At 43.4% G+C, this 27,494-nt stretch overlaps 1 protein-coding gene and 1 non-coding gene across 5 annotated transcripts; one reads left to right on the plus strand and one right to left on the minus strand.

Moving 5' to 3' along the window:
• TRNAU1AP (tRNA selenocysteine 1 associated protein 1) lies at window positions 1-27,333 on the minus strand. Of its 4 annotated transcripts, none has more exons than XM_078452152.2 (10): window positions 27,113-27,331; window positions 26,499-26,596; window positions 18,981-19,080; window positions 18,309-18,361; window positions 15,083-15,214; window positions 13,938-14,057; window positions 9,516-9,678; window positions 9,063-9,096; window positions 3,822-3,890; window positions 1-1,083 (listed from the first exon to the last, which is right to left on the minus strand). In XM_078452152.2, exons 1-10 carry the CDS (start codon window positions 27,137-27,139, stop codon window positions 947-949), a joined length of 933 nt encoding a protein of 310 aa, XP_078308278.1. In that variant the 5' UTR covers window positions 27,140-27,331; the 3' UTR covers window positions 1-946. The 4 variants fall into 4 exon arrangements, with proteins under 4 accessions (XP_078308278.1, XP_078308279.1, XP_060480735.1 ...); XM_078452153.2 differs by having other exon boundaries at window positions 26,499-26,690; XM_060624752.3 differs by lacking the exon at window positions 3,822-3,890 and having other exon boundaries at window positions 27,113-27,326.
• LOC132674125 (small nucleolar RNA U13) lies at window positions 20,211-20,310 on the plus strand. The gene has a single exon (XR_009608434.1). It is a non-coding gene; the product is annotated as a small nucleolar RNA U13 (small nucleolar RNA).
• Window positions 27,334-27,494: the final 161 nt, after the last annotated feature.

A 27,494-nucleotide genomic window follows, 5' to 3' on the forward strand; every position in this document is an offset into this window, starting at 1 on the left:
TGGTGTTCCTTAAAAAAATGTTTATTAGAGGGAGAGAATCTTAGGCTCCACGGAGCCCAGTACAGGGCTCAGGGCTTGATCCCATGAGTCAAAACCAAGAGTTAGACTTTCAAACCAAAACCAACTGAGCCACTAACAGAAAAGTAGGAATAAAATGGGAGATTTTTAGTATAAAACCAGACTTCCACATGGGTGCTGGAGATCTGTGTAAGAGGACTCACATCTACTAAATGAAATTAAGGTCAAGAAACAGGCCAGGTGGATGTAAATTATTAAAAATATATAGAAAGTTAAAAAAAAAAGAAACCGGCTAGGCACACAGATGTCAGTAATGTTCAACCATTTTGACTTACCTCAAAGTCAGACCTGCCCTTGGAGCATGCCCTAACTCTTGAGCCTTTTGGTCTAGATGTAGCTGGCTCCATGACTTCTACCACACAGGCCACACAGCTTCTTTCCCAGCTGGAATGTCTAAGGAACTTCAGTCTGCCCTAGCCACCAAACTTCAGCGTGGGGGATGGGGACAGAGGGTACTTGAAATGGAAGATCAACGTTGCCCATCATTTGGCATAACAGGTAATTCATGCTTTCTGACTACACAGGGGGTAAGGATATAGTGTCACCAGAAAAAGGCTGCTGGGGAGAATAAATCATACGCTCCAGTTCATTAACGACTCCAAATTCTTCTCTCCAAGAGTGTACATAACCCTACCTGGAACAACTGTTCAAAGACAAATTGGAAAACCTTGTTTAACGGCACCTTGGTTTTCAAACTCAAAAGGCTGTCGAAGGGAGTGGTGGTGCAAGAACAGTCATAATCAGAATAGTTGGTGACTAAAATCTTACAAAACGTTTCCAAAAAGGTAAAAGTTCTTCCGATACTTTTGTTAAAAAGGAGTCTCTTCTCTCCATCACACAGTCCGTTTCTGTTTGTCCTTTGTCCTGACTACATCATGGCAGGGATCTCTGAAGAGACTGTGTCCAGGGGCTGCCAGTGACAGTCCATCAGTGCATCGTACAGCTCCTCACTCTGCTCCATGAACTCCTTGTTGGCCTCCGTCACATCCAACTGCGGCATGGGGTCTGCAAGAAAAGCAAGGGTGGGTTCCGAGCGCCAAGAGAAGCTCTGGGAGACTTGGACTCTGTTCCCAACTGCCAGGACTTCCTCCTTCCTCAGGAAGTTCCCTACCCTCGGTCAGAGTCCCTCATGCCTCACAGGGGTGGATACCACTGTCTTGCAGGCTTCCTCTGAGGATGAAAATAGAACCTGCTTAGAGAATGGAACGTGTAGTCAGTACTCAGATGATGGCGGCTGTTATTCCTCCTCTTATCTCTGGCCTTCCTGTGCGCTGGCTTTCCTGGAGTGGTCTTTATTTCAATTTTGGGTTCTGGAAATCTGATCAAAATTACTAAATCCAAAGCACTGTTGTTAAAAGGGAACATTACACAGCCGTGAAAATGAACCTCAGCTGCATACAACTTGATTGGATCTCACAAACGGTGACTCTGTTAGTACATTTACAACAATGAGCACGGAGGATTGTACAGAATTGTTGAAATCACTACACTGTACACTGAAACTAATAACACTGCTAACCATACTGGAATTTCATTTAAAAAAAAGGTGAGGGGTGTCTCGGTGGCTCAGTCGGTTAAAACATCTGGCTTTTTAATTTTTTTTTAATTAAAAAAAATATGAGAAAGTGTGAGCAGGGGAGGGGCAGAGAGAAAGGAGAGACAGAATCTGAAACAGGCTCCAGACTCAGCTGTCAGCACTCGAGAACTGTGAGATCATGACCTGAGCTGAAGTCATACTCAACTGAGCACCCAAGCACCCCAAGCATCTGACTCTTGATATCAGTTCATGTCATGATCTCACAGTTCATGGGTTTAAGCCCCGCGTCGGGCTCTGTGCTGACAGTGTGGAGCCTGCTTAGGATTCTCTCTTTCCTCCTCTCTCTGTGCCCCTCCCCAGGCTCATGCTTTTTCTCTCAAAATAATAAACATTAAAAAATAAAGAGTTTATGGGGTGGCTGGATGGCTCAGTTGGTTGAGTGTCCCAACTCCTGATTTTGGCTCAGGGCATGATCTCATGGTTTGTGGATTTGGGCCCTGCGTTGCATTCTCTGCTGGCAGTGGGGAGCCTGTTTGGGGGTTCTCCCTCTCTCTACCCCTCCCCCACTCACTCTCAAAATAAACTTTAAAAAAGGTTTAAATTGTCAAAAAAAATAATGTTGAATGAAAAAAGCAAGACGTATCTATAGTACAGCTGCATTACATGAAGTTAAAAACAGGCAAAACTAAACCATATTATTTAAGGATGCATATCTAGGTGATTATAAAGAGAAAATCAATACAGTAGTTTCCCCTAGCAGGGTTGTGATTAGGGGAAGGATAGTTTCTGGAGGCTGGCAATGTTTTATTGCCCTGAATAAAGGTTTCACAAGCAATTGCTTTATAATTACATATTAAACTATATGCTTGTTTTACATACTTTTCTGTAATAGAAGAAGTTTAAAAAAATTCCTTAATCACTATGACTGCTAACATTTTATACTTTTCCTTGCCATCTTGTGTTGGTTTAAAAGGCGCACACACACACACACACACACACACACAAATACAATAAAATGCACATACACAAACACACATTCATTACAACACTTATTTTACAATTAGAGACATTAAAGAAGACCTAAGTAAATAGGCATCCCATGTACTTGGAATGGGACACAATATTGTTTTTAGACAGCAATACTCCCCAAATTGTTCAGTGTAATCCCTATAAAAATCAGCTGCCTTGTTTTGCAGACATTGAGAGGCTCATAAAATGTAGATGGAAATGCAAAGGAGGCACACTTGGGTGGCTCAGTCGGTTAAGCGTCCGACTTCGACTCAAGTCATGATCTCACAGTTCATGAGTTCAAGCCCCATGGTCAGAATCTGTGCTGACAGCTGGAGCCTGCTTTGGATTCTGTGTCTCCCCCTCTCACTGGCCCTCCCCCACTCATGCTCTTTCTCTCAAAAATAAACATTAAAAATTTTTTTAATTAAAAAAAAATGCAAAGGATCTAGAATAGCCAAAACAATCTTGAAAAAGAAAGGTCAAGGACTTTGCCACTTCAAAACTTACTACAAAGTAACAGTAAAAAAAAAAAAAAAAAAAACCAACTGTGGCAGTGGCTGAAAGATAAGCATATAGATCAATGGAATAAGATTTGAGAGTCCAAATGCAACCTGTACATTTATAGTGAATTCGTCTTCTAAAAGGGTAGCAGACCACTGAATGGTAAAGAATAGTTTTTCAACAAATGGTGCTGGGACAACTAGATAACCAGACAAAAGAATAAAGCTAGACTCTTAAGAATTAAGAACTTACTTAAACAAGAATTAACTAAACACGGATCAAAGACCTAAATATAAGAGCTGAAACTATAAACTCTTAGGAGAAAACAGGTGTAAACAAACAATGCCTTTTAGATAACAGCATTTAAGCACAAACAAAAAAAAATAAATTGAACTTCATGGAAATTAACTTTTGTGCTTCCAAGGACATTATCAAGAAAGTAGAGACAGTCATGGAATGGGATAATTTGCAAATCTTAAGTCTGACAAGGAACTGGAATCCAGAACAGAATATGAAAAACTCTGGCAAGGCTACATACAAAGACAACCCAACTTAAAAACGGACAAAGGACTTGACTAGATATTTCTCCAAAGATCTACACACACACGGTCAATAAGCATACAAAGATGCACAAAGCATTAGCCATTAGGAAAGTGCAAACCAAAACCACAAAGAGATATCACTTGAAACTCACCAGTGTGGCTGTAATGAAAAAGAGTAACAATCACTGGTGAGGATGTGGAGAAACTGGAAGCCTCATAAGCTGTTGGTGAGAACAGAAAATGCTGCAGCCTTTTCAGAAAAGTTTGGCAGTTCCTCCAATGGTTAAATATAGAGTTTGCCATATGATCCAGCAATTTCATCCCTAGGTAATGAAAACTTTTCTCTGTCCATACAAAAACTTATACATGAATGTTCTTTAGTAGTATATTCATAATACTAAAAGTGGAAAGAACCCAAATGTCTATCAACAAAACGAATGGGTATCTACACAATGGAATATTATTTGGCTATAAAAAATGAAATAATGGCACATGCTACAACATGGACAAACCTTGAAAACACTATGCTGAGTGAAAGAAGCCATTCACAAAGGCCCACACATTATACACAATTCCATTTATTTAAAATGCCCTGGGGTGCTGGCACAGTGGGTACAGCACGTCTCTCTTAATCTCAGGGTTGTGAGTTCAAGCCCCACACTGGGCATGAAGCCCAATTAAAAAAAGGGGGGGGGCACCTGGGTGGCTTAGTCTGTTAAGCGTCTGACTTCAGCTCAGGTCATGATCTCTCAGTTTGTGGGTTCAAGTCCCGCATCGGGCTCTGTGCTGACGGCTCAGAGCCTGGAGACTGCTTCAGATTCTATTATCTCCCTCTGCCCCTCCCCTGTTCATGCTCTCTCTCTCTCTCTCTCAAAAATGAATCAACATTTAAAAAAATTCGGACTGGGGCGCCTGGGTGGCTCAGTCGGTTAAGCGTCCGACTTCGGCTCAGGTCACAATCTCATGGTCCGTGAGTTCGAGCCCCGCGTTGGGCTCTGGGCTGATGGCTCAGAGCCTGGAGCCGGCTTCCGATTCTGTGTCTCTCTCTCTCTGACCCTCCCCCATTCATGCTCTGTCTCTCTCTGTCTCAAAAATAAATAAACGTTAAAAAAAAATCTTATTAAAAAAATTCAGACTTCTGTGAATGGTGTGAGAAAGTGGTCTAGTTTCAATCTTCTGCATGTTGCTGTCCAGTTCTCCCAGCACCATTTGTTAAAGAGGATGTGGAGAAACGGGAACCCTCTTGCACTGTTGGTGGGAATGCAAATTGGTGCAGCCACTCTGGAAAACAGTGTGGAGGTTCCTCAAAAAATTAAAAATAGACCTACCCTATGACCCAGCAATAGCACTGCTAGGAATTTACCCAAGGGATACAGGAGTGCTGATGCACAGGGGCACTTGTACCCCAATGTTTATAGCAGCACTCTCAACAATAGCCAAATTATGGAAAGAGCCTAAATGTCCACCAACTGATGAATGGATAAAGAAATTGTGGTTTATATACACAACGGAGTACTACGTGGCAATGAGAAAGAATGAAATATGGCCCTTTGTAGCAACATGGATGGAACTGGAGAGTGTTATGCTAAGTGAAATAAGCCATACAGAGAAAGGCAGATACCATGTTTTCACTCTTATGTGGATCCTGAGAAACTTAACAGAAACCCATGGGGGAGGGGAAGGAAAAAAAAAAGAGGTTAGAGTGGGAGAGAGCCAAAGCATAAGAGACTCTTAAAAACTGAGAACAAACTGAGAGTTGATGGGGGGTGGGAGGGAGGGGAGGGTGGGTGATGGGTAGATGGAGGGCACCTTTTGGGATGAGCACCGGGTGTTGTATGGAAACCAATTTGACAATAAATTTCATATATTGAAAAGAAAAAAAAAAAAAAAAACCTACAGTCTGTTACATAAAAAAAATAAATAAAATAAATAAAATAAATAAAATAAAAAAATAAAAAAATTCGGACTGTATTACAAACCTGTAATCATCAAGACAGTATGGTACTGACAGAAGAACAGACACTCAGATCAGTGGAACAGAATAGAGAACCCGGAAATGGACCCACAAACATATGGCCAACTAATCTTTGACAAAGCAGGAAAGAATATCCAACGGAATAAAGACAGCCTCTTCAGCAAGTAGGAAGCTGGGACATGCAGAAAAATGAACCTGGACCACTTTCTCACCCCATACACAAAAATAAACTCAAAATGGATGAAAGACCTAAATGTAAGACAGAAATCCATCAGAATCCTCGAGGAGAAAGCACACAAAAACCTCTTTGATCTTGGCTGAAGCAACTTCTTAACTCAACACATCTCCAGAGGCCAGGGAAACAAAAGCAAAAATGAACTCCTGGGACCTCCTCAAAATAAAAAGCTTCTGCACAGCAAAGGAAACAACCAGCAAAACTAAAAGGCAACTGACAGAATGGGAGAAGATATTTGCAAACAACATATCAGATAAAGGGTGAGTATCCAAAATCTATAAAGAACTTATCAAACTCAACACCCAAAAAACAAATAATCCAGTGAAGAAATAGGCAAAAGACATGAATAGACACTTCTCCAAAGAAGACATCCAGATGGCCAACTGACACATGAAAAAATGCTAAACGTCACTCCTCATCAGGGAAATACAAATCAAAACCACAATGAGATACCACCTCACACCTGTCAGAATGGCTAACATGAACAACTCAGGCAACAACAGATGTTGGCGAGGATGCGGAGAGAGAGGATCTCTTTTGCATTGTTGGTGGGAATGCAAACTGGTGTAGCCACTCTGGAAAACAGTATGGAGGTTCCTCAAAAAATGTAAAATAGAACTACCCTACAACTCAGGAATTGTACTACTAGGTATTTATCCAAGGGATACAGGTATGCTGTTTTGAAGGGACACATGCACCCCGATGTTTATAGCAGCACTATCAACTATAGCCAAAGTATGGAAAGAGCCCTAATGTCCATCGATGGATGAACAGATAAAGATGTGGTATATATATACAATGGAGTATCACTCGGCAATCAAAAAGAATGAAATCTTGCCATTCAGAACTACGTGGATGGAACTAGACAGTACTATGCTAAGCAAAATTAGAGAAAGACATATATCACATGACTTCACTCATATGAGGACTTTAAGACACAGAACAGATGAACACAAGGGAATGGAAGCAAAAATAATATAAAAACGGGAGTGGGGGGGGCACCTGGGTGGCTCAGTCGGTTGGGCGTTTGGCTTTGGCTCAGGTCATGATCTCACAGTCCGTGAGTTCAAGCCTCGCATTAGGCTCTGTGCTGACAGCTCACAGCCTGAAGCCTACTTCGGATTCTGACTCCCTCTCTCTCTGCCCCTTCCCCACTCACACTGTGTCTCTCTCTCAAAATAAAATAAAAACATGAAAAAAAATTAAAAACAGGGAGGGGAACAAAATATAAGGGACCCTAAATATGGAGAACAAACAGAGGGTTACTGGAGGGGTTGTGGGAGGGGGGAGGGGCTAAATGGATAAGGGGCACTAAGGACTCTACTCCTGAAATCACTGTTGCGCTATATGCTCACTTGGATGTAAATTTAAAAAATTAAATTTATTTAAATTAAAAAAAATTAAAACAACAACAAAACCCAGATTAGGTAAATCCAAACAGACAGAAAGTAGATGAGTGGCTGGCAGGGACTGGAGGGGGCCGGCACACGGAGAGTGACTGCTAATGGCTGCAGAGTTTCTTTTGGAATTAGTGGTAATGATAGTACAACTTTGTGACTACTGCCCACCCCAACCCCCACTTGTGCTTTAAGTAAACGAATACAACTTTTAAAAAATATATTGGACTGTATCCTTTTTTTTTTTTTTTTTTCAATGTTTTTTATTTATTTTTGGGACAGAGAGAGACAGAGCATGAACGGGGGAGGGGCAGAGAGAGAGGGAGACACAGAATCGGAAACAGGCTCCAGGCTCCGAGCCATCAGCCCAGAGCCCGACGCGGGGCTTGAACTCACGGACCGCGAGACCGTGACCTGGCTGAAGTCGGACGCTCAACCGACTGCGCCACCCAGGCGCCCCTGTATACTTTTTTTTTAACATTCATTTATTTTTGAGAGACAGAGAGAAACAGAGTATGAGCTCAAACCTGGGAACCGCAAGATCATGACCTGAGCAGAAGTTGGACGCTTAACCAACTGAGCCACCCAGAAGAGTTTTACTTCTTTAAAACTCAACGTCTATTTAGGGGTGCCTGGGTGGCTCAGTCAGTGTTCTCTCGTGGCTTCGTATTCTCTCTCTCTCCCTCTCTCTCTGCTCCTCCCCCACTCGAACTGTGTCTGTCTCTCTCAAAATAAATAAATAAACTTAAGAAAAAAAACAACAAAACCTTAACATCTGTTCAGAAACATGTTGAAAAACTTTTTTTCATAATTTTTTCAAGCCTTAGAGAATCCTTTAATTACTAATATTTCCCTTGAAAAGTTTTGAAGGTTAGCAATTCCTTCAGTTTTACTTTCCTTTTTCTTGTTAAATTCAGTAAAAATTACAATAAATGCTTTTTTTTTTAATGTTTATTAATTTTTGAGAGAAAGAGTGTGAACAGGGGAGGGGCAGTGAGAGGGGGAGACACAGAATCCGAAGCAGGCTCCAAGCTCTGAGCTGTCAGCACAGAGTGCGATGCAGGGCTTGAACCTGGGAGCCACGAGATCGTGACCCAAGCCGAAGTCATGCTTAAGTGACTGAGACACCCAGGTGCCCCAGTAAATGCTTTTAATTAAAAAATAATAATGGCTATTACTATGTCGCAAATGGGGGTGATTTTCAGTTTCTTCATCAATATGTTACTATAGTTTCCAAATTTTCAATGGTAAGTAACTATTACTTGAAAATGAGAGCGGTGCCTTGTGGCTCAGTCAGTGGAGTGTGCAACTCCTGATCACAGGGTTGTGAGTTCGAGCCCCATGTTGGGGGTAGAGATTATGTAAATAAATAAATAAACTTAAAAAAAATGAGGAAAAAATGTAATGTAAAATATATAGAAAAATTAAAACATGAAATAAAAAATGAATTTTACAAATTATCAAACAAATACAAGGCAACAGTTTTGCTGGAGAACTGCATCTGGGGACCGAATGGCCCACGTCTAGGGAGTGACCAGCTCTCTCTCCTGTTGAGCTGCTCCCTCCGGGCTCTCTGGGACCTGCACAGACACCGCTGGGGGACACACTCAGTTCTTACTCTAATTACACAAGCACTAGTTCTCTCACTAAAATTCAGTCTCCTCAAGAGCACACTCCACACTGCACTCCTCAGCATCTAGCTACAGGCACAGTGCCAGCCACAGGGCGGTCACCCGGCAACAGCTGACAGAGGACAGAGGAATGGGAGAGCAAACTCCTTTCTTACCTTCCAATGCGTCGTCCCCGACTTCTTCGTATGTCTGCCAAGAGACCAGAGAGGGGATGAGAAGCAGCGTGAACTCCTGGCCCAAGGCCAGGAGGCCTTTTTTTTTTTTTCTTTAACATTTATTTATTTATTTTTGAGACAGAGAGAGACAGAGCACAAGTGGGGAGGGGCAGAGAGAGGAGACACAGAATCTGAAGCAGGCTCCAGGCTCCGAGCTGTCAGCACAGAGCCCAACGTGGGGCTCGAACTCACAAACCGTGAGATCATGACCTGAGCCGAAGCCGGACACTCAACCGACTGAGCCATCCAGGCGCCCCTGGGAGGCCTTATTTTTAACAAGAGGAACTCGGTTGCTGCCTCTTTGCCATATTTTCTAAAGTCCAAGCTGCCACCCTTACCGATCCCCGGAGGACGACATACCCAAGAGGACCAGGTCTGCCGAACCATGGTTACCTGCATGGTGCTCTGTGTGTAGCCATACTGGGGGTAGCTGTAGCTGTAGCTGCCTGTGTTCTGGTCATAGCCCCACTGCGCATAGTAGTTCTGGTACTGCTGGTAATACTGGTTGTAGCTGTAACTGTACATCTGACTATATTCCACTGGCTTCACGCGGCTCCTTAAATGAAGAAAGAAGCAAAAAGAAACAAATGTAGACAAACGTTTCCATAACTCTTACTACGTGGCCAGGGGCTGTTCTAAGTGCTTTCCGCAGATCAACTCATTCAAAACCCACGACAACCTTATGTAAGAACAATACGTTATTCCTATTTTAGATGAGGAAATTGAGGTACATGCAGGCCACATCATTTGTCCAAAGCCACATAGCTAATAGGAGATCCACACCCAGGCAATCTGGCTTCAGAGCCCAGGCTTTACAGTCAGGAGTTTTGTTTTTGCTTTTAATTTTTTTTTTTAAGTTTATTTATTTATTTTGAGAGAGAGAGAGCGAGCAAGCACGAGTCGGGCAGGGACAGAGAGAGAGGGAAAAGAGAGAATCCCAAGCAGGCTCCACACTGCCAGCACAGAGCCTGACAGGGGGACTCGAACTTATGAAACTGTGACATCAAAAACTGAGCTCAAACCAAGAATCAAACCTTAACCGACTGAGCCACCCAGGTGCCCCTACAGTCAGGAGTTTTAATGGTTAGGTTTGTCTCTCTTATCAAATCTTGTCAGTACTGACTTGTCCTCTTACCAAGATCTTGGGGGGCTGGTTTTTTTGCCACCCACAAAGGCTCAGGTGAACAAGGCCTGGAAAATCTGGATTTAGGATGATCCAAGAAGCTTGTCAACTACAAAATGTCTAATCACCTCTTCGCCACACACACACACAAGTGTTCCAGAAGGTCCAGTAGGCTTAGCGGCACCACTGTGGTCACAGCTACCATTACGGAGTAGGTACTCAGGATCTGGGCCCATTGGTTTTCATATACAGTCTCCTATCTTAAGTCTCACACAACCCTTTGGCAGAGCTATTATGTATTTTTCCCATTATACAGATGAGAATACTGAGCCTCTAAAAGATTAAGTGATTTACCCAAGGCCACACCTAGGACTGGAGCCAAATTCAGCTCCAAGGCTCATGCTCTGAACACCACACTGTTACCTACAGTACCTGCTCTGACAGATGTAAGACATCTTGCCAGGCTCCTATAATCCTGCAGTCACAAATCAGGGCTGAGGCCCAGGCTCAGTGGGCAGCTTTCTTCTCCTGCTTGCATGGCTACCCTAGCCACTGCTAACCAAAGACAGAATGTCAAGCTTGAAAAGGATCCACTGCTCTCAAAAATGTACACAATCATGTGTGAGTAGGCTTATGAGACAGGCCTGGGGTATGACCAGCAGTCCTAGGTGGGAGGAATCAAAAGAACAACATGGCAACGTGCTTCCAGAGTCATCACACTCCTGAGAGCCAGACTCGTGAGTGCACACCAAATACGCAGGAGGCAGAGGCCCACACCACCCGCTGGCTGGCTTATACGGAGAACTGTAACTGCCACGTGGTGTGGAATGCACTCACGTCCTCATGATTAGTGTATTCTATCTCCACAGTGAAGCCAGAGAGGAAACCAAGTCATAAGCAGGAGGTGAACTACCACAGCAATCCTGTCACAGGAACCACAAATTCTCAAAGTCTGAATGAGCGCGAGTTCTTTTCGAGTGCAACATCTGCTTGGTGAGCAGGACTCGGCTAGAGCAGTTAGACAACTCCATGCCTGACCATCTTAGCATCACCTCCTGATGGGGTGGCCGGATGAAGTCTAGTGGCAGAGACTTCCTCTCCCTGCCCGGCGTGAGGCTGGAAACTGCTAATGCTCCCCTCCGACTACCCTGACACGCTTCCAAGGAGTCTGCCACCCTCCTGATATATTCACATAATTGAAGGTCATCTCCCTGGCCTGGGTCTGTACACTTCTGCTCTGTTTCTCCACACTCAGCTCTTACAGATGAATCCTCAAAGAGAACCCTTACCACCCTCAATTCCCAGTGCTTGATGGCTCCTCCCTAGAGGCAGGCCCCAAATTCTGACAATGATCAACCAGGAAATGGAACAGAACATAACCTCCTTGCAGAAGGCACTTTGTTTTTCTTGATTACAGCTACAACTCCAAAGTCTAGGTCAGGGCCCGCAGAGTTGTAGGAACTCGGTTATTGTTGACTGACTAAATGGTAACATGTCAGAAACAACCAACAACGTCAACATCTGAGGAACCTTGAGGCAGAATATACGGTCAAGATACCCTGAAGCTATTAAAAATATTATGGTGAGGATTGTAGAGCTATGTCGGAAAGGGAATGTGTATATGAGGGAAACTGGGGGAAAAAGAATGAGCACTGTTACTGTAATTAAAAATGAATAAAGAGGGGTGCCTGCATGGCTCAGTTGGTTAAGCATCTGACTCTCGATCTCAGCTCAGGTCACGATCTGATGGTTGTGAGATCAAGTCCTGTGTCAGGCTCCAAGCTGGGCATGGAGCCAGCTTAAGATTCTCTCTCTCTCTCCCTCTGCCCCTCCCCCCACTGTCTCGGGGGCATGCACATACACTCTCTCTCTCTCAAAATAAATAAATAAATAAATATTTTTAAAAAATGAATAAACACTGGGTGCCTGGGTGGCTCAGTTCGTTAAGCATCCAACTCTTGGTTTCAGCTCAGGTCATGGGCCGTGGTTCTTGGGCTTGAGCCCTTCATCCGGCTCTACAATGGTGGCTCAGAGCCTGCTTGGAATTCTCTCTTTCTCTCTCTCTGCCCCTCCCTCGCAAGAGCTCTCTTTCTCTCTCAAAATAAATAAGTAAACTTTGGAAGTCAGAAATCATAATTAGTCATTTTAGGATAATGAGGAAATTTCTTTTAAATATTTTCTGTAATGTTTTATATAGTATAGAATAACATTTTGAGGGGAAATTACTCAAACTGATCTTCCATGTATTAAATACAGTTAAGCTACAAAGAACCTCCAAATCTTTTGCTGCTTTGAAAAACCTTGCCATTTAGGGGCACCCTGGTGGCTCGGTCGGTTAGTGCCCAACTTTGGCTCAGGTCATGATCTCAAGGTTCATGAGTTCAAGCCTCACATGGAGTCACTGCTGTCAGCACAGAGCCCCTTCAGACCCTGTCTCTCACTCTCTGCCCCTCCCCCACTTGGGCTTTCTCAAAAATAAATAAAACATTAAAAAAAAAAAAAAAGGAAAGAAAGAAAGAGAGAAGGGCACCTGGGTGGCTCAGTTGGTTAGGCATCTGACTTCGGTTCACGTCATGATCGCCTGTTCGTGAGTTCAAACCCTGCGTCAGGCTCTATGCTGATAGCTCAGAGCCTGGAGCCTGCTTAGATTCTGTCTCCTCTGCTCCTCCCTGCCTCACAGTCTGTCTCTGTCTCTCTCAAAAGTAAATAAACATGAAAGAAAAGAAAAGAAAAGAAAAGAAAAGAAAAGAAAAGAAAAGGAAAAAAAAAGAAAAGAAAAGAAAAAAGAAAAGAAAGAAAAAACTGGCAGCCTAGGACTAGAACCCAATAAAAAAAAAAAAGACAGAAAAACCTGGCCATTTGGAAATTCTGCCCCAAGAATGCAGCCATTCTGCCACTCATGGCATAGACTTCCTCAGCCTTCACATTATTGACTTGGGGGCAAGGCAGACAAGTCTTTCGGGTGGGGCCGGCCTGTGCATTGTGCGACATTTAGTAGCATCCCGGGCCTCCACTCATTAGATGTCCTCCCCGACAAGTTGTGACAACCAAAATTGTCTCCAGGTGTCGCCAATGTCCCGCTGTGGGATGAAACTGTCCCCAGTTGAGAACCACTGCTTTGGCCAAAGGATAGAAGATTCTATGCAGAGAGCAGTTGTCTTCTGACTGAAAAACCTGCTTGGAGTTGTAAGGGAAGAAGGGCTCTCTGACTGGCATGACAGGTATGATAGTGATGTACATAATATTCTGTAGTGTTTAGGATCATTACCTTTTAGCTATTCCCATAGTTAAAATTGGGTATAATATCTTTCCTTCTGCTCAATTCTCATCAGTTCTGTGGATAAATCTCTAATGGTGACACTACGGGGCAAAGAGCAAGCACATGGGAGAATGCAGAGCCCAACTGCTTTCCCAGCACTGCTACCAGCCATGTCCGAATGTATGTGCCTTCACCAGTCAGAGCTCTCTCCCAACTGTAAGCTTCTGGAGGGGCAGGGTTATGTTCCTTCATCGCCAATGCCCAGAACACAGCCTAGCAAGTAACAGGCACTCATTATCTGTGACCTAAACTATGCCTCCCTGCAGTCTCACGTCCAGCATGCGGAAGCTCGCATTATCACCAAGCAGATGAGGAGCGTCCAGGCTGGCATCAGTCCAGAGGCTCTCTACCTTCCCACCAGTGCACGACTCACGCTTTGGGGATTGCCACACTCAGCCGAACTGGTTTAGACCCTAAGCCAACTGCTCCCTGGCACTCAGTCAGAGCTCGCTTCTGTTCCAGTTCATCTGTGAATTTCACAAAACCATAGCCCCTGTAGGAAACAAAAGCAGACACACTATTTAGATCACAAATGTGATGAAGGTAAAGTTTAAAAACAGAAAAGAGAGAGAGTCCCTCAAACTCTGTAGGAAGGGATGAGATCCCCATCAGTGGAGGCATGCTGTAGGTAGAACGATTCAAGATTCCAGCGCTGGAGGATCCTGAGATCTGGGGGAATCCCTAGTTTCGTTCACCGTTCCCCTCCACGCCTTCACTGATGGGGCTCCTTCCCAAACAGAGGCTTCCCACCCAATCTACTGGAAATATTATTATCATCAGTATGGTAGTAGTAACAGCCATGGAAGTTCACTGAGCAAATACTTCCTGCGTCTGCCCTGTTCGCCAGGTATGGTGTTAGGCACTGGGGCTCAGCAGTCCTAAGCAGACAAGGTTCTTGCTCTGCTGGACTCATATTCTACTTGGGGGATCAACAAATGATAGTGAACATTTCATGAGCACTTTTTATTTCCCAGCACCGTGCTGAGCGTCTCATCAAACGGCCCAACAATTAGATAATGGTGGTATCTGCATTTTCCTGAGGAGGGAACTGAGGTCAGAGGGGTTCATAACTTGCCCGACATCACTGGAGAATCAGGATTCAGATCAAGGCCCCAAGCTTGTAACTCAACCTCATGCTTATAACTATTACTCTGATCAAGAATAAGCCTTTCTTGAGGTTTTTCCACTTTTGAAGTAACACTAATAAATAAAATGGCAAACATCTACAAAGCCTATCCTATCGCTTTATTTATATCACATCCTGTAACTCTGACATCAGCCCTATGAACAGATACTATCAATCCGCATCTGTTTCACAGATGAGGAAACAGGGTCAGAGCTTCGGTGACGTGTTTACCACATTATCCCCAGCCAGTATTGGAGTGAGGGTTCACACCAGAACGTCCAGCTCCAGAGCTTATGCTCTTAACCACCGTGCTCCATGGCCTTGCTCTAACATTTCCATCCAAAACACAAATGCTGGAACGGGGTAGGCATCAGTAACCAACGAGGTCTTACTTAGACACGCCTGTCTGGTCCAAAACCACCTTGCCTCCCCGACAGGAGGGGTAGACTTTGACGAAGAATTCATACAGCATGCCGTCATCCACGTCTGGGGTCAGGTCCCCCACAAACAGGGAGTACTCAGGGCTGAGAGGAGAGAACAAGATTCAGAGACAATCACCAAAACCTTTGTTCTAACAAGCTCTTTTGGCCCATTCTAAGTAAACCTCCTGGGCCTTCTGAGGGAACAGCACATCTGATGGGCCCTTAACCAGGTCTGAATGTGTTGCATTTGGCAGCCCTGGCAGAAGAGTTATGGAAGCAGCCCCCTGTCCCAAGTCCCTTACTCACTGAACAAAGCCTGTTTGGCTTTGAGTGAAGATGGGGGGACCCGGTCAGAGGATCTCAAAGGAGAAATCTACACATTCTGTATTCACTGCATTTTTGTAAAGTAATTTCTTTGCAAAAAAAAATTCTTTTTAATGTTTTTATTTATTTTTGAGACAATGCAAGAGACAGAGTGCAAGCGGCCGAGGGGCAGACAGAGGGAGACACAGAATCTGAAGCGGGCTCCAGGCTCCGAGCTGTCAGCCCAGAGCCCGACGTGGGGCTTGAACTCACGAACTGTGAGATCATGACCTGAGCCGAAGTCAGACGCTTAACCGACTGAGCCACTCAGGCTCCCCTTTTTAAGTAATTTCTATGCCCAACATGGGGCTCGAATTCATGACCCCAAGATCAAAAACTGTGTGCTCTAGGTGCCCCTCACTGCATATTTTTAGTTGAAATAGTGAAAGATAGAGAATGAGAACTGGACCTTATGTCCTAAAGCCTGAAACCCCAGCTAGGATGAAATCCCCTAACTTTTAGAATGTGTGTCAGCAAACTTTTCCTGTAAAGTGCCAGACAATACAAGTTTTAAGCTTGGTGGGGCACCTATGGTCTCTGTTGCTTTTTCTGTTTTCACAACCCTTTAGAAGTATAAAAACCATTTTTAGCTTGCAGGTGACACAAGTCAGGCCACATCTTGTCAACCTCTTATTTTAAATATATATATTTTAAGTTTATTTATTTTGGGGGGGGGGGTGGTGTGCAAGCGTAGGGGAGGGGCAGAGAGAGAGACAAAGAGAATCCCAAGCAAGTTAGAGTCCAGCATGGGGCTTGATCTCACAAACAGATCATGACCTGAGCCAAAACCAAGAGTTGGGCCCTTAACCAGCTGAGCCATCCAGATGCCTTTATTTTATTCTTTTTTTTTAATAGTCATTCTTTTTTTTTTTTTTTTTTTTTTAATTTACATCCAAATTAGCATATAGTGCAACAATGATTTCAGGAGTAGATTCCTTAGTGCCCCTTACCCATTTAGCCCATCCCCCCTCCCACAACCCCTCCAATCACCCTCAGTTTGTTCGCCATATTTATGAGTCTCTTTTGTTTTGTCCCCCTCCCTGTTCTTATATTATTTTTGTTTTCTTTCCCTTATGTTCATCTGTTTTGTCTCTTAAAGCCCTCATATAAGTGAAGCCATATGATTTTTGTCTTTCTCTGACTGACTAGTTTCACTTTGCATAATACCCTCCAGTTCCATCCACGTAGTTGCAAATAGCAAGACTGCATTCTTTTCGATCGCCGAGTAATACTCTATTGTGTATATATACATACACACACACACACACACACACACACACACACACACACACATATATATGTATATATACACACCACATTTTCTTTACCCATTCGTCCATCGATGGACATTTGGGCTCTTTCCATACTTTGGCTATTATTGATAGTGCTGCTATAAACTACTCCTATTCTATTCTATTCTATTCTATTCTATTCTATTCTATTCTATTCTATTCTATTCTATTCTATTCTATTCTAGAGAGATAGAGCACAAACAGGAGAGGGGGAAAGGAGAAAGGGGGAGAGAGGGAGAGACAATCCCAAGTAGGCTCCACACTCAGCATGGAGCCCGATGTTGGGCCTCAATCCCACGACCTAGGGATCATGACCTGAGTCAAAATCAAGAGCTGGACGCTCCAAGTGAGCCACCCTAGGTCCCCCATTCTAGAAAAATTATTAAAAGAAAAAATCAGGGCACCTGCCTGGATCAGTCAGTGGAGCGTATGACTCTTGATCTCTGGGCTATGCGTTTAAGTTCAGATTACTTAAAAATAAAATCTTAAAAAAAGAAAAAATCAAACATGTAAACTCATTATTATTTTCTTAGTTCAAGCATGATATATATTCCTTCTTTAAAATCAGAATATACAACAGGCAGCTGGGTGGCTCAGTAGGTTGGGCATCTAACCTCAGCTCAGGTCATGATATCAGTTCGTGAGTTCAAGTCCTGAGTCAGGCTCTGTGCTGACAGCTTGGGGCCTGGAGCCTGCTTCAGATTCGGTGTCTCCCTTGCTCTCTGCCCCTCCCCCTCTCGCACTCTGTCTCTCTCTCTCTCTCAAAAATAACTAAATATTAAGAAATAAAAAAATAAAATCAGAATACACAAAAGGACAAAAGAAAAATAAAATTACCAACAACCCAACCACTCAAAAGTAATCACTATGAACACTGTTATATTTTTCTTTTTTTTTTCCCTTGGGCTTCTCTTTTTGAATTTACAAAACTTGGGTATAACTCATTTTGTTTCTAGCATTTTTTCACTTTTAACATATCACCAATATCTTGACATGTCCTATTTTGCTACAATGACTTATTAATGGATACACAATATTCCAATTAATAAACATATTGTCACGTAAACCACTTCTCAATTATTAGATTATCTGGGGTTTCTCCAATTTTTCCCGTTATATGTAATATTTCAATGAACACTTTTGAGGCTAATCTTTGCATACATCCATGAATAAATTCTGAAAAGTAGAATTACAGGGTCAGTGGGTGCATATGTTTTTTAAACTCTTGATACATTGTTTTAAAGCTTTTGAACAGCACCCCGAAAAGTTGAAGCTGAACGGATTTATGTTGCTACAACAGGTCAATTCTTACTATGGGTAACAGGGAGGAAGGCTAGAGGTGGGCCCAAATAGAATACATGGGTCTTGACAAGAAGCCCCAGTGGGGAAGGGGAAGGAGTCATCCTTCGGGAGGAAGGCAAAGTGGACCAAACTTGGCTCCTCAACCGTCTCTTTGGTAGAGCCCAACACAGTGATGCATCTTGTCTCTATCTAGACATTTCCTGGGGCTTGAGGCTACCTTGGGGTTACCCTATGCTTACCTGTTATCTGGTTGTTTCCCATAAGTGGCATAGTTCAGTTTAAAACGTTTTGCCTAGAAATTTAAAAACAAACAAACTAAAACAGAGAAGGGCATTTCAAGAGCCAAACAATATTTGAAAAAAACTGAAATAAATTACCTTGGCCAAAACATCTCCCCCTCTCTAAGCCTCAGCTTTTTCTCCTGTATAAAATGGGGGGGTTGCACGGATGATCGCTAAGGGCACTGCCAGCTCCATGGTTCTATGAGCCCAGGTGTGCCAGCTTGGTGCAGCTGTAAGCTAAGTAACTGTGGGAAGAGCAGAATGTAACTCTCTTGAAACGTGTCCTCACTACCGCCAGCCTGTTCTAGTTTCTCAGTCAGGCAGAGGTCTGGGGTTTCAAGTCTTCCGTTAAGGGAGGCAGAAGTGCACAGCGCAAAGGGCATGGATTTTAGAGGCAACCAATCTTCAGTTTGCATCCTGGCTCTGTACTTACTACCTGTGTTGCCTTGGGGCAAGTTATTTCACTTCCCTGAGCTTCAGTTTCCTGGTCTGTCAAAGATAACAATGCCTACTGTTCAGGGTTTTTATAGGATTAAATTAAATAATGTAAGTATACAGTAGGGATTCAATAAATGATAGTTATCGATGACAATAAAAATGGCAACATCATCATTATCTAAGTGTCCTTACAGGTGTTGCTCCGGGAAGGGGTTTCCCATTAATTTTATGCAAACACTTCTCGGCTGTGGCCAAATCTGCGAATTCTACAAAACAGTAGCCAGCTGGGATTCTGGAAAGAAAGCAAACAAGAGAAAGAGAATGGTTAAAGGTGGGATTCTCAGATGAGACTAAGCCCTGGCCTGAGGGGAAGGAAAAATGTTTTTCTAATCAGAGCCTGTACTATTTTTTGTTCCCTCTTATATTCTAGTTCAAAACTAATTTACAAACCTGAATGTAAGGATTGCCAATCTGGGCGAGTCCCACACTCATCTATCTAGTAAACATTTACTTATGTACTATATCACCTATGAAGTATTTTTGTCAAGAATATTTAATATAATACGGGGCACCTGGGTGGCTCAGTTGAATGCCTGACTTTGGCTCCAGTCATGATCTCATGGTTCATGAGTCTGAGTCCCACATCGGGCTCGCTGCTGTCAGTGCAGAGCCTGCTTTGGATCCTCTGTCCTCCTCTGCCCATCCCCCACTTGCACTCACTCTCTTTCTCTCTCAAAAATAAACAAAAAATATATATATATATTTAATACAATCCAATCAAACCCTTAGATCTAATGTCCAGTTTACAGGAAATATTAGGGACAGAACAAGTAAAACACCACCAAAAGGAAGCAAATAAGTCCAGAAAGTTAAACTAGATTCCAGAATGTAGAACCTTATGTAAGACAATTGGTCTTACCTCTTTAAAAAGTCAGTGTTACGAAAAAAGATAAGAGGTGAGCATTTTTTTTTTTTTAATGTTTATTTATTTTGGGGGGAGAGAGAGCGCACGAGCACAAGTGGGGGAGGGAGAGAGAAAGGGAGACACAGTCTGTGCTGACAGCTCAGAGCCTGGAGCCTGTTTCAGATTCTGTGTCTCCCTTTCTCTGCCCCTCCCAGGCTTGCGCACTCTCTGTCTCTCTCTCAAATATAAATAACATTAAAAAATAAATAAATAGGGGCGCCTGGGTGGCTTGCTCAGTTAAGCGTCCGACTTCAGCTCAGGTCATGATCTCATGGTCTGTGAGTTCGAGCCCCACGTCGGGCTCTGTGCTGACCACTCAGAGCCTGCAGCCTGTTTCAGGTTCTGTGTCTCCCTCTCTCTCTGCCCCTCCCCTGTTCATGCTCTGTCTCTCTTTGTCTCAAAAATAAATAAACGTTAAAAAAAAAAAAATTAAAAATAAATAAATAAATAAAGAGATGATCCTTTAGTTCATTAAGTGTGATGACTGAGTGTTCATACTTTTGTGATATGTACCTTCCTCAAACCCTGTTACAACCTTAGCACACTACTCATCTGACTTGGGGAAAAAAAAAATTTTTTTTAAAGCTATAAAAAGCTATTCTTGGGGCAAATATAAAAATTTAAATGTAGACTGGGCACTATATGGGAATTATTTGGGTATCGTTTGATGGGTATCAGGGAATCACTGTTAATGCTGTTAGTATGATAGAAGCATTGTGGTTATGTCCAGTTTTTGGCAATGTATGCTTAAATATGTTGTGGTAAACTGTCACAACATCTGTGACTTACTTTCATATGATTTAGCAAAAAGAAACATGTATCTACATCTATCCAGTTAAAGAGAGAGATAAGGAAAATATGGCAACATGTTAACAAAATTCAGTGGTGACTATATTAGTGTTCACTGTACCATTCTTTGTAGTTTTATTTGAAAATTTTCACAATTTAAAGTGTTTTTTTTTTTCTTGATCACCTACCACAGGTCAGGCTGATACAGAGCTGAAGAACAAGAGTCCTGTCCTCAAGAAACTTACAATCTGGCTGGCTGGACAAAGTAAACCCATGGACCCTAATTGCAAGATGTCTAGGAGATCCCCCATATTCTATTTTTTTAAAGAGACGGAAGTAGGAGGATATGGCTATATCCTCTGACATCCCTTCTACTATGAGATTTATACTGAAAACAGTTAATTTTCCTTAACATCATCCTTACAGGTATCACCGGTGAAATAATCCTAACTTTTCTGGAAATATTACTCAAGATCCTTAGTTCCAATAAACATATGGACACAAAGCCAAGAAGGTATGGGTAATAGCAGTGCTTGTGCCCAAGGATCACAGAACAGGATCTATGAGCTCCATGTTTGTTGATGCTAAGAAGAATGAAGGGCCAAATCTGTGTCTTCTATATGCGAGAATCTTGAGCCTCACAGATGTGAAGACCACCATTAGTAAGAGCTACCCACTACTGGGGCACCTGGGTGGCTCGGTCAGTAAAGCAACTAACTCTTGATTTCCGCTAGTCAGGATCCCAGGGTTGGCGTTATTACTGAGGATGACGAGATTATACACAATGTGGGCTAGCTAAAATGTAACACAGATTTCTGGTGGGCTGCAGTTAAGCTTGGAAGGGGCGTGGGTTTCTTGGAATGCCAGAGGCCTCAATGCATTATGCCCTAGCCCGGAGGCCAGCCCTTCCAGGTGTTTCTGCAGTCCTTGGGGAACTCCCTTATCTATACATTGCACACAAAGTTTAGCAAAATAATAGGACACATAGCCACTTGCCATATTTCTCTGATTTGATTAGTCTCTTGTGATTATTCACCTTTTAGTCAGGCACCCTTTGTTTTTGCTTGCCTGAAATGTTATACGCCCTTTGAACATAAATGAGAGTATAAGTGAGGCAAACAGGGTCTTAGTCTGTGAACCCTGACCCCGTGCCTTCTCCTCTCTTTCTTAGCAAAGAGTGGAGTAATCTTTCATCCATCAGGGCAGGGTTTGCTGGCCATTCCCAGCAGGATCAAGCCCAGCCTCGGACTCCTCACTGAATGTGAAGCCTGCTTAAGATTCTCTATCTCTCTCTCTCTTTCTCTCCCTTTGCCCCTCTCCCCTGCTCTCGTGCTCTCTCTAAAAAATAAAAAATAAATAAAAAAATTCAATCATGGACTTGAAAAAAAAAAAAAAAGAGCTGAAGACTACAAAGCACTCACTATGGGCCAGGTTCTCACATGCACCATCTCTCACTGACTGAATCGTCACACTAACTCTGCGAGGTGAATGAAACCATTACTCCCATTTAGAAGGGGACACAGAGACCTAGCAGGATTCTACAGTAGGCCTTAACCCACACAGCTGGGATGTGCCACAGGTTGGAGTTGAATTCTGACTACATTCTTTCCCCAACATTTTATTGTAAAAAATTCCAAACATAAAAATGAAAAGAATTGGGGGCACCTGGCTGGCTCAGTCAGAAGAGCATGCAACTCTTGGTCTCGGGTCATGAGTTTGAGCCCCACACTGGATGAAGAAATTACTAAAAGAAAAAGAAAAAACTTAAAAAAAAAGAATTGTATAGCAAACACCTACATATCCACCACCTATAATTAACCCTTTATTATACTTATTTTGTTACACAATTATCCATCTATCCATCCCTCTACCCACTTATCATCCTTATTTTCTGATACATTCCAAAATTAGGTTTTATTTATTTTTTTTATTTTTTATTTTTTTTAATTTTTTTTCAACGTTTTTTATTTATTTTTGGGACAGAGAGAGACAGAGCATGAACGGGGGAGGGGCAGAGAGAGAGGGAGACACAGAATCGGAAACAGGCTCCAGGCTCCGAGCCATCAGCCCAGAGCCCGACGCGGGGCTCGAACTCACGGACCGCAAGATCGTGACCTGGCTGAAGTCGGACGCTTAACCGACTGCGCCACCCAGGCGCCCCCAAAATTAGGTTTTAGATATTGGTATGCTTCCCTCAATTACTTCAACATGCATATTATTCAATTATTCTTTACAGTTTTTTTGTTTGTTTGTTTTACAAGCAGTGAAATATACACACAGAGAACTGCACAAATCTTCTAGACACTGAGTTATTTTTACCATACATCAATTTTGTATATTCTACAAGTTTAAATAAATGGAACCATACAGTAAGGCTTTTTTCATTTAGCATAATGCCTTTTTTTTTCTTCAGGTGAACTCCACACCCAAGGTGGGGCTCAAATTCATGACCCCAAGATCAGGAATCACATGCTCCACCAACTGAGCCAACCAGGCACCCCTTCATTCAGCCTAATGATGGAGATTCATTCACGCTGTGACTATATAAGTAGTTGCTCTTTTTTATTGCTGAGTGGGATTCTATTGTATGAAAACACCAATATGTATCTGTTTACCTATCTGTGGATATCTGGACTGCTTGCAGTTTTCAGCCATTGTCCTGAAGCTGTTATGAACACTCTTTTCAATTCCTATTTTTGGTGGATAGATGTTTTCATTTCTCTTGGGTAAATACCTAGACTAGACTTGCTCAGTCATAAGGCAGATGTATATAAGAAACTGCCAGACTCAGGGCTCAATCCCACGAACCATGAGATCATGACCTGAGCTGAAATCAAGAGTCAGACACTTAACTGACTGAGCCACCCAGGCACCCCCCACTCAACTGCATTCTTAATGATTCTTTTAATGTTTATTCATTTTTGAGAGAGAGAGAGAGAATGAGCAGGGGAGGGGCACAGAGAGAGGGGGAGACAGAGAATCTCAAGCAGGCTCTGTGCTTCACAGTGAGCCCCACCTAAGGGCTTGATCTCACAACCATGAGATCATGACCTGAGCCGAAATCAAGAGTTCATCACTCAACTGACTGAGCCACCCAGGCACCTCTGGTCTTATTTTTTAAATTTGCATTTACTCATTCTACAGTATTCTTATAAGCCTCTTCAAAGTCTTTTATCAAGTGAGGCTGAATAAAAATGCAATGTGTCTGTAAGTATCAGCGTAAGAAACAGCTAGAGTTTAGTAACGGATAGGAAGATATGGTTCCAAATCTCATTTCAGTAAAGTAGAAAGTACTACAGAATGTTTGTTTTCATACCAGTAGCTGATTATCTGGGGCCTTCTGTCTACAAGAGTGAAAAAGAAAAATATTTAGGCTGGCACGATGTACCAGTCAGAAAATCCTAGGTACGAAGCGTCTCAGCCCCTCTGGCCAACCTAGTAGTATTTAAGTTCTAACAAGCACCCTTATCCCATGTGATTGACTAATTAAACCTTTCTTTGTACATTTATAGATCATGCATCCTTTCCTAGAAAGAACAGAGCTCTTCTCTCCTGTACCACCCTGGGCACCAAGGAACCAAACCTCACCACCACCACCAAGGAACCAGGCCCTTTGGCAATACCTCTGAGCCCTGTGACAACATCTGTCGCTGGCACCACTGAGCCTGTGTGTAATCAAGAACTGTCATAGAGGGGTGCCCGAATAATTCAAGAGGTTAAGCAACCGACTCCTGATTTCAGCTCAGGTCATGAACTCACAGTTTGAGGTCAAGCCCCACATCGGGCTCTGCACTGTCAGAGTGGGGATTCTCTCTCTCTGCCCCTCCCATACTCTCTCTCTCTCAAAATAAGTAAAATAAACTTAAAAAAAAAACAAAAACAAAAAAACACAATTGTCATAGACCACTGCACTTCTATAATTAATTGCCCTAAATTACTTTTAAAATCTCTGGGCCAGGAGAAACCTTGGAGTGGGCGTGTGTGTTGTTTTGTTTATTTATTTTTATTTATTTAAAAAAATTTGAATGTTTAGCTATCTTTGAGAGAGAGACAGAGAATGAGTGGGGGAAGGGCAGAGAGAGAGAGGGAGACAGAGAATCTGAAAACAGGCTCCAGGCTCTGAGCTGTCAGCAGAGCCCAATGAGGGGCTCGAACTCAGGAACGGTGAGATCAAGGCCTAGGCTGAAGTCGGATGCTTAACCAACTGAGCCACCCAGGCACCCCTGGAGTAGGCTTTTGGACAAGAGTCTGCCTTCTCCTCAGGTGGCTGACCTCCTGAATAAAGCTCCTATTCTTTCAAATTAAAACTCCTCTCTTGGGGGTGGGAGGGCGAGAAGAAAAAACAACTCATCTCTAGAGTATTGGCCTTTCCAACTACAGGCAACCAAACCTGGGTTTCAGTAACAGGTATTGAGACTCTGAATACACAAAGTACCTGTCAACCAAATAGCCAAAACTGACTGCAGTTCATACCTCTCATCTGTATTTTTCAACCATGTGATGTTTTATTTTTTTTTAATTTTTTTTAGTGTTTATTTATTTTTGAGAGAGAGGCAGAGTTTGAGCCGGGGAGGGGCAGAGAGAGAGGGAGACACAGAATCGGAAGCAGGCTCCAGGCTCTGAGCTGTCAGCACAGAGCCCGATGCGGGGCTCAAACTCACGAACCGTAAGATCATGACCTGGGCCGAAGTCGGATGCCCAACCGACTGAGCCACCCAAGCACCCCCAGCCATGTGATGTTTTAGCAAGCTACTTTAGTAGAGTATGGGGCAGAGTAGCTGCTCAGTAAATACTGACAATTGATAAAAGAATCCTCCCTTTTCTAACTAGAACCCTAAGGAAAACTAAGACCCCCTCCTCCCAAGAGAAGGAAGAATCTGGAGGCAACATAGCACCACTATCTCAAAATATTCTCTGCATTTTGTTGTTTCCATATTTACTGTTTCATCTCCCTATTAGAACGTAGTAAACTGCATGAGAGGAAGGACTATGGTTTGTTTCAGCCTCCTATCCAGGGAACCCAGAACAACAGCACATAGTATTATTTCTATAAATAACTTTTTAAGTGAATGACACACGAGAGTTAAGAGCACTCATGGCTTTAAGAACAGACTTGAGTCCTGGCTTGTCATTTAATAGCTCTGTAAACTTTAAGACAGTTATGAAGCTTCTCTAATAATAGTACTTAGCTCAGACGTATTTGTCTGACTTTAGGGGCACCTGGCTGGCTCAGTCGGTGGAGCATGCGACTCTTTATGTCAGGGTTGTGAATGCAAGCCTCATGTTGGGTGTAGAGATTACTTAAAAATAAAATCTATTAAAAAAGTGATTTTAAAGCGTTTATTACTGTGGCACCTGGGTGGGTGGCCCAGTAGGTTGGGTGTTGGACTTTGGCTCAGGGCATGACCTCATAGTTCATGGGTTTCAGCCCCGCATTGGGCTTTGAGCTAACAGAGCAGAACCAGCTTCAGATTCTCTATCTCCCTCTCTCTCAGCCCTTCCCCCGCTCTCTTTATCTCTCAAAAATAAACAAACAAAAAAAGTGCTTATAACTAAGCATACTGTAATCTGTTTATATTTATTGAGCATATACCATATGCCAGACACTGTTCTAAATGATGAACGTGAATTAACTCATTTAATCCTCACCATAACTCTTTGAGGGCGATGCTGTTATCGCCTCCATTTTCATAGTTGTGTCAGGAGATGGAGAGGTTAAGTAATTTGCGGAAGGTCACAATAGTAGACATAACTTTCAGTCTGGTTCCAGAGTCCAGTCCTCAAGCAATATGCTACACTTCCTCTCAATAAGCCCCCAAAATGTTAGCGTTTATAACGTTATATTAACTATTATTAGGGGTGAGAAGCCCTGACTTTGTGATGTTTACACTCTCAGAATGACACTTGCAGCATGGTCTATTAACGGAGAATTGAGAAGATCGAAGGAGAAAATGTACCCAGTGAGGCGGTTTCGGATAATTTTGACGCTCATTACGGTCTCCCCCATGGTGGCAAAGGCTCTGGAGATGAAATTCTCATCCATGTAGGGCTCCAGCTGCGTAAATACAAGAGCAGAGCGATTCAGGCCAGCCAGCAAGCAGGCTCCTCAGTCCGGGTTCCAGAGCCCACGCGGGTTTGGCTACGCGATGCTGGTGGGGGCGGGGTGAGGGAGGGGAGATTTTCATCTACAGAGTGGCCTGATCCCCACCTTTCAGTCCCTTGCCTCCTTCCCCTCAAACTTGCTCCCTTTAGGGGGCCTCCCTTCTGGATCTAGTAACCCCTCCAGTCCTAGAGCCACAGCGCCCTTCAACCTTGGGGTTCTGCCATGCTATCCCCCTAAAGAACCTCCCTTTCCCTTCCATGCATGAACCCAGGTGAAAGGCCAGGAACCCCCACCCTCAGACTCGGTCCCTTCTTCTAAATGCTGGGACCCTCCTGTGTCACCCAAAGAACTCCCCTCCCCATTCACTTCCACCCTTTTGGGATTCCAAGACCCTTCCGCCTCAGACTCTTCCTCCCCCGTGACACTAAGAGTCGTCCTCCTCGGACCCGCGCAGCCGCCCTCACTCACATCGCCCATCCACAGGCTGGCCGCCATGTCCGCAGCCGGCCCGGAATTCCGTGGGCCAAGGAGGCCAGCGCGGTAGCCAGACCGCGGGATCCGGGACCGGCAAGGAGCATGCGCCTCGGACGCCTTCTGCGCAAGCTCTGAAACTCCAGCGCCCAGGGCCGCGCCCGGATTTGCCACTCCGGGTTTTTCCGACGATTCGGCTGGGCGCGGAGTTCCTGGATCCCTGAGGGCGGAGCTACGCCGGAGTCGGCGGGATGGGGCGGAGCAGACGTCACTGCCGGCACGCGGTTGCTCCAGTAATGGGGTTTCTCGGGTTTCTCTCTGTGTTCAAATACAAACGTACTATAAAATTTTGCTTATTGTGAAAAAAAAAAAACCAAAA

Source organism: Panthera onca, chromosome C1 (genome assembly GCF_046562875.1).
Source record: "Panthera onca isolate mPanOnc1 chromosome C1, mPanOnc1 haplotype 2, whole genome shotgun sequence".
NCBI lineage: Eukaryota > Metazoa > Chordata > Mammalia > Carnivora > Felidae > Panthera > Panthera onca.